This window comes from Rhinopithecus bieti, unplaced genomic scaffold (assembly GCF_001698545.2).
Source record: "Rhinopithecus bieti isolate Rb0 unplaced genomic scaffold, ASM169854v2 scaffold_3856, whole genome shotgun sequence".
Taxonomy (NCBI): domain Eukaryota; kingdom Metazoa; phylum Chordata; class Mammalia; order Primates; family Cercopithecidae; genus Rhinopithecus; species Rhinopithecus bieti.
The window spans coordinates 1,947,824-1,955,449 of record NW_016804410.1 but is presented as its reverse complement, the minus strand read 5'-3'; the positions used below and the strand labels follow the sequence as shown (position 1 = coordinate 1,955,449).

General features: G+C 41.6%; 1 protein-coding gene across 6 annotated transcripts in view; it reads right to left on the bottom strand.

Annotated features, from left to right (window-relative positions):
• Positions 1-1,538: 1,538 nt before the first annotated feature.
• Positions 1,539-7,626, bottom strand: part of ZBTB14 (zinc finger and BTB domain containing 14) — a 7,354-nt gene continuing 1,266 nt past the window's right edge. Inside the window, exons 1-5 of one of the 6 annotated variants that reach the window (XM_017867925.1) lie at positions 7,258-7,616; positions 6,630-6,740; positions 6,423-6,452; positions 5,702-5,785; positions 1,539-4,359 (exon numbers count right to left, since the gene is read on the bottom strand). In XM_017867925.1, coding sequence (XP_017723414.1) covers positions 3,013-4,359; positions 5,702-5,704 — 1,350 coding nt within the window. In that variant the 5' untranslated portion in view covers positions 5,705-5,785; positions 6,423-6,452; positions 6,630-6,740; positions 7,258-7,616 and the 3' untranslated portion in view covers positions 1,539-3,012. Of the gene's footprint in view, positions 4,360-5,701; positions 5,786-6,422; positions 6,453-6,629; positions 7,621-7,626 lie in introns of those variants that run through there. The other 5 variants (XM_017867921.1, XM_017867927.1, XM_017867923.1 and 2 more) reach the window with 5 other exon arrangements.

Genomic DNA, 7,626 nt, shown 5'->3' with positions numbered 1-7,626 from the left:
CTCAACACAAGTTAAGTAGGCAACATGCTATCTTTACATACCTGAAGGAGATGCAGGATTAACCCTATTATAAATAGTTCCCAGGGGGAGAGAGCTCCAGTTACAAGAGGGTACGCAAAAACAGGCAGACTTCAAAGGAAAGTGAGAGCTTTCCGTTCTCTTTCCTGGAACAGCTTTCTTGCCTCCGCCTAGGACTCAATCCTACACCACAATCTTTACTATGTGCCAGCTCTACTACAACTGCACCGTAAGGCTTGCTACTCTTGAGAACAATAGCATTAATAACACTAATAGCATTAATACGTGACAACGAATCCCACCTTCCAAATGACTTGCAGATAACTACACAAAATAACCCTTTAAGCTGGAAACTACATAAATTTGCATCATTTTCCCTCATCTCAATCTTTTTTTCCTAATAAAATAGGGTGAATTTGCTAGTATCAACCTCACTTGATGGCGACCTCTGCACTTTCTAACAATTCTAAATTAGTGATCAAGTTAATGGCCAGCAAATTACTTTACATTTAAACTTCCTAAATTTCTCTTCCTCAATCAGTGCCAATACAATGCAAATTAAGCACAAAAGCTAACATCAAGTTTGCGGCATTCTCTGTAAAAACAGAAAAAAGTCAATAATTTCTAAGTAATGTAAAGGTAGTAATGTTGACATTTAGACTTGACCTTCCTCGTACACTACAGATTCAGAATAATCACATTTCAGAATTAACTCCCTACGGTGTTGGAGGTAACCTTGAAGACTCTTAACACGATGGCTTCACTATGCAGGGGACTACCAAATTGAGCCAGGCATAGAGAGGCAGTTACTGACCAGGACCCAGCAGACAGGAGAGCTGCCGTGTTAGGATTCTGCTGCCACCAAAAATATACAAAGGAAACAGGTACCCTAACATACATACAAACCCAGTACCAGTGGTAGAAATAACACAAATACATTTCTCATGCAAAATAGGCTAAATAATAAATATTTGCATCATACGGACTGCTGAAAACTAACCTTTCTTTTTGGGGGTTACCACCATGACTATGTGGTTTCAATGGAGGTTAATATCACATGTTTAACTTCAACTCTGTAAAGCCAGGATGAAACTAGCATAGAAAATACATTTTGGTAGAAATCTGGGTATGTGGAAGGTTGCTAGGAAAAAATGAAAAGAGGAATGATAGTATATTTTCTTTTATATACAAAAAATGAAGACCCAAAATATGGTTTGTTGAAGTAGCTATCAACAAGATGTTAAAATTATTTTTCCTTTGCTTTGGTTAAAACAGCCTAGGAACCGCAATCAGTTCCCCTTCTATAAATAGCATAAAAACACAGTGACAGGACTACTTTTAGAACAGAATAAACAACTTTCAAGAAAAGAAACTAATTTTAAGTAAAATTAAACATTGTACCAATAACTAAAATTTTAAAAGGTAGCATCTTCATCCTAACATCTTGGGCATAACATACACACCAATTAAAAAAATAAAATTTCTTTCACGATAGAATTACAGGTGTTAATGCAACAAGCTATGAAGTGAAATTACTTTAATATCTTTTAAAAAAAATCCTAGCAATGAAAATGAATTGAAAATTGACATTTTCTACAATTCTACATATTGTAAAATAATTGACTAATACTTTTTTACAGAACACAATTCAAACTATTGTTGGCATTTCAGTATATTCCTAAAGATGGTTAAAAGAACATTTAGTATACCAAAACTGGAACAGAGTTTATAATTCTCATTTATGGTTATGAAAAGGCAATCAACTTCTATTTAAAACTGTAACCAGTGATGAAATATACTTCGAAAACATAAACATTTGGTCTGACAATCTTTAATATTTGTTAAAAACAGTCTGATGTTTGCTGATGGAAGTTATTTTAATCCAATGTGCAAAAAAAGTGCAGCTGTCTACTTTTTACTTGAAATACATAAGACCAACACTACTATTTACACACTTAAAAGATTTTAAATTTATTAATTTAAGTAAGCATACTGCATCTCCTTTACGGATAAATCATGTGCCCCAGAGAGCCCCAAAGCTTGATGACATTCTGCAAAGCTACACGAATGTATCTGAAGAAGTTATCTGTTCTTGTCCTAATTTTGATTCTAAATAAAAATCCAATTTCAAAATCAATTAAGATTTTAATCTAGGAAATCTTGGGATTGTTACACATGTAAAAAACCTTATCTCTGAGAGCCTTTTCTATTCTTCTTACCATGGGTCCACTCACAAATCCCAGCTGGTGTGGAGTGGCACTGCCCCAAATAAGAGAAACCTAACAGCTTGGCCCCAAGACCCCCCACCATCCCGGTGGGTTTGCTTGGCCTGTAGGACATGTGACTATAGCTTCTGGGGTAGGTACAGGGCAATCAAGATTGAGGAAGAAACACTTCAGCAAAGCAACCATTATTTGTCCACAAAACAGTGAAAACAGTGATATAAAATTAACAAACCAAATATAAATCTAACGCCATTCTGCATTTCCAGAACTTTTTTTTATATTTGCGCAGTGTTCGTGGTCAACTACTCATCAATTTTCTGCGTCTATCTGAAGTACTTTTATTAAGTTATTAAAACTGCTCGTTTGACCCTAAGTCACATAGAATTGTGATGATTAGGAAATCAATTTACTTATTACTCTGTGCAGGGAACCTGCCAGGGTGGTGAGTGTAAAGGAATTAAAAATGGAAGTCTCTCACTTCTAAACTGGACACAGGAGTTCTCAAATTAAAATTAAAAAAAAAAAAGGGAGAGGGGTGCTTACTGGCAACATTAATACTAGACACCAGACAAGACAGTGAAACAGTTTGGTCAGAACTGAGGAACATCATTTCCTTGAAAGTCTTAAAAATACCTAACCAATCACTGCCTGAAGTCCAGTGAGTACAATGTTCCATACATTTCCACAAAAATATAGTAACTGGCATTCACTCATTATGATCCACATCATCTCAGTCTCCACTTCCCAGAGTGTCCCTGTCCCACTGCTTCTAGCTACAGGCTATCGTTTCCAGCTGCTGCTCTGCTTCTGCAGCCATTGCTGCCGCCTGCAACTGTTCTGTCTCGCTCTGGATGGCACTGGGGGTAACCTGCTTCCTTTCACTGTGCATATTGTTCTCATGCCTTTTCAGATCAGACGCCTTGGCAAATGCCTTGGTGCAGGAGCCACACACAAAAGGCTTTTCCCCTCTGTGTCTTCGTTCATGATCCTTGAGGTGAGACTTGTGTTTGAAGGCTTTGTCACACATGTGGCACGCAAACGGTCTTTCATTACTGTGAACTCTCTCATGCTTCTTTAAATCTGGGGCACGGATAAATGATTTTCCACACACCTCACAGCTATAGGGCTTATATCCCGTGTGGATTTTTAGGTGTTCTTTCAGGTGGGCCTGTGTGGTGAAACCTTTTGTGCACATTTCACAAACAAATGGCCTGTCCGCTGTGTGGAGTTTCTCATGCTTCCTCAATCGGCCTTCATCAGAAAACGTCTTCCCACACGCCTGGCAGGCAATCTGCTCCCGATGGTGACCATAAAGCAAATACTCAAACTTCATGTCACTGGCGGCTGTTGTCCAGCCTGGTGTCTGTTCATCTTTCACTTCACTCATCCCATCATTAAATGTTAAGGCTTGAGGGGTCTGGGACCCCAAGTCTTTTGATTCTGGGGTCTCCATGGATTCTACTTCCTGGCCGTAGCAATTGACCTTGCGAACTTCCTCACTCCCCAGCTCTTTCAGGATCGCTTCCTGAACCCTGAGCGTTGTGGTGGGTGACTTGCCGTCCTCCTGACTCGGGGGAGTGCCTTCTACCGTGTCATCAGAAGGACTGTCATCCTGATCCCCGATTTCCTCTACATCATCATCCTGGGTATCAGCAGCATCTCCAATGGGGCGATTTATTTTGAGGCAATACTTACTTTTGGACTGACCATTGTTTTCATCGGGACTGGACACATCACGCTTCTGAGAACACAGTTTATCCAAAAATCGGATACCAAGAATCTGACCCGATGACATCATTAAGTTAACATCTTCTTTTTTCACGGAAATCTTCGCTGTGTACATGTAGTTCAGGACCTCTTCAAATATATCAGAACGAAGAAAATCTATTTCTATGACTGAAGAACTATCAACCTCAAGCTTCTTGAAAAGCTTTTTAAAGTAGGTGCTGCAGGCAGCAAGAACACATCTGTGTGCTCTGAATTTCACATCCTCAACCACAATAGCAATATCACAAAATTCTCCTTCCAGGCGTTGTTCATTTAGTGTTTTCAGAAACAGAGTTTTATGATCATCGTCATTATATTTAATGGTTTCAGACATACTGATGAAAAACTCCTACCAAAAAAAAAGAGAGTTTCATAATTACAAATAGTACTTGTCCATACAGAGAACACGGTCACATTTTCATTTCCTGGTCAATCTATGGAACCTAACAATTTCAGAAAGTCAATGTTAACAGTAGTCTTTGAATACGGGTAGAAAAGGCTGATCCCAACTCAAGGATCTCCATATTGTTACTCCCATTCATCTTCAATTCACTATTTGCCTAGTTATATCCCAGGCATTGTTCTATGTGCTTTCCATGTTTTAATTAATTTAATATTCAGGTAACCTCATGAGGCACATATCACTATCTTCATTTTATAGACAAAATTAGAAATCTGCCCAATATTCTATAGCTATTTAGTAAAGAGCTGGGCCTTAAATATAGACAACCTGGCTACAAAACCAGTGCTTCCTGACAACTAGAGGTAATCAAATAACCCAAACTCAAGGTTTAAGAAACAGGTTCAGGCTGGGTGCAGTGGCTTAGTCTGTAATCCCAGCACCTTGGGAGGCCGAGGTGGGCGGATCACAAAGTCAGAAGTTCAAGACCAGCCTGGCCAACACAGTGAAACCCCATCTCTACTAAAAATACAAAAAACTAGCCAGGTGTGGTGGTGTGTGCCTGTAATCCCAGGTACTCAGGAGGCTGAGGCAGAAGAATCATGTGGACCCAGGAGGCGGAGCTTGCAGTGAGCTGAGATGGTGCCACTGCACTCCAGCCTAGGCGACAGTGTGAGACATCGTCTTAAAAAAAAAAGAAACAGGTTCAAGGGAATGATCCTCTAGTCCTGTATGGCACACCTACTCTTATTCCATCTACTCTATGGAGGATTCAGCAAAATAATGAATTGTGTTATACCTCCTTGACAGAAGGAAAAAATCACTATTGCAGAACTAGAGAGGAACATTACTGCCAAGATATCCCATTGAGTGTTGTGTTCTAGTTTTTCCACAGCACTTTTGGGCCACTTCTAAATGAAGGTCAAAGTTTAATCTGACCTTAAGAGAATGAGATGACATTTGGGAAGTGGCTTTGTTGTCTCCAGATGCCAATCTACCGGCATCCAGATAAAAGTGCCATCAAACACCAGATGTACATACATGATAAGTGCTGAGAGTATTTTATAAGCAAAAATTTGGAATTGGCATGAAGGATCTCTGTCATCATGTTAAAAAACTGATCATCTTAAAGCATTCTCTGTTTCCTTTTTAAAAACATTGTTTCACTTTTATTCTGCAAAGTATTTTCCCCCAAAGAGAAGTGTTCGTGCACAATCAGAATTGGTAGATATATTTCAAAGCAAATGCCAAGTCATTTTCATCAAGATTTAATATCCAAAGTTATAGTTACCATGAACAACTCAGGCTAGTATCTTAATGCCTTAAACGCCAAAATCTTCAGATCAGAGTAACTCTGATCAGGAGCACGCCAGACCTACAGAGGAAAGGACAAACAAGAATGAGGTAGGATCTTCCGGTATCCCAAATCCTAAACCAATAATTGATTTTTTTAAAATAAACTTTCTTGTTCCCTCTCTTGTGCATTTTCAGGTTGGGCAGGTAGGTGGCTGGCACATCAAGTGCAGTTCTGAACAGATATGGACTAGAACAGGTAAGGGCTGTAGCACTCGGGCATAAAGGGGCTGCGCCCTAGGTACTGGAAGGAGGGGTTGGAGAACCATTAAGAGATTTCTCCTTACACACTAAGCCCATGTCCACATTTGTACAGTTGTTGATGGCTACACAGATACAGAAAAAAACAAGTGCACCGTGCCCCCTACACTCATCCCATTTCCCGCTGGGTATGTTAGCCCTCTACATTTTTCTCTAGACTCATATAAACCTGTAGAAGTATATACCTTTATAAATAAAGCTACAGAAGTACATAAACCCAACAGGTAACATGGGAGGAGAGGGAACAATGATTGCTTTTTCTTTCTGCACCTGTGTGATGTATTAACAGTACACACATTTGTCTTTAAGACTGTATTTGAGAAATCCAGGTGTTTTTACCTCTATCCCTACAAGAAGGGTGAAAGAATTTTAGCTTTTTTGTGAGTTTTAACTCTTACCGGAAGAACTCCATCCTGCAGACCCATATCCTGAAAAACAAAAAGTTTCCTCTACTGAACAGTGACCACACAGGTAAGTTGTTTGGTGTGGTAGGAGCAAAGGACAGGGCTGTAATAGTCTTAACACAAAAACCGTGGAACAAGACTCCAACCTGGAGACCAACACCTTGAAACCCATAAGCTCCTTCTAAAGAAAAGTGAACGCACCGAGCTGCCCAGCGTAGAAGCGGGATGTCTCATCTGAAGTTTGAGGTTAGGCAACATTTCCAAAAGATGATTTTGAGTTGATCATTCTACGTGCTTCTGCCTCCGTATTCCCTAGAAGCACCCAGGCCTGTAGTCATCCAGAGACTAGGCACCCCATGCAAAAACCTTACTACTGTGACACTTACTACTGTAGTCACTAACTCGTCCTAGGGCTTGTGGGATACAAGTGCATGGGACCAGGGAGAGGAGTGGCCTTAGAATAGCTATGACAACGTATCAATGTGTTGTTTTTTTTTTTTTTTTGGCTAGTGTGTACTTGGCCACCCACCCCTCTCCCCGCTCTCTCTCAAGATGTATGAGACCTGGAAAGGAGACCATGTGTGTCCATGACGGCCTCCTCCCCGCCCCGCCTCCCTTGCCATTGAGAGATTCCAATCGCTAAGTTCAGGTGAGTCAAAACTGGAAGACAGCTGTTGCTAGCATCTGTGTAGGCACATGTAGGAAAAGACGTAGCCCCAACACCACCTTCACAATAAGGCTGCCCCTTCCTAATTGCTCTCCAAACTGCGGGCGCGCTGAGCGGCGCTACAGTGCAGGGAGCCGGCTGCCCGCAAAGCCAAAAACTTACATAAGCAGCTGCAGCTGCCTCCCCTGCCCCGGACAGCCCGACAATGGCGGCTGCACGACTTCCTTGTTGCAAGCTTGCAACTTCGGAGTGGGGAGGAAGCAGGGAGCTAAGAGCAGACCCAGGGAGCCCTCAAGGCGTACTGAGTCCTCACTCTCAATTTCTTCGGGGCTGGGAGGTGGGGAGTGGATGAGGCCGTGTGCACTCCTTCCCAGACAAAAGCTCCCAGCCTGGGAGCCAGGTGGTGAAAGGGCCACTTTCCCTTTCATAATCAGACGTCGAGCGCAGACTGGGGACCGCGGCTCGGAGCGCGCAACGAGGGATTGCGGCCCGCGGCTGCCCCGGCGGCGCGACGAGCGGGAGCGGGCGTGC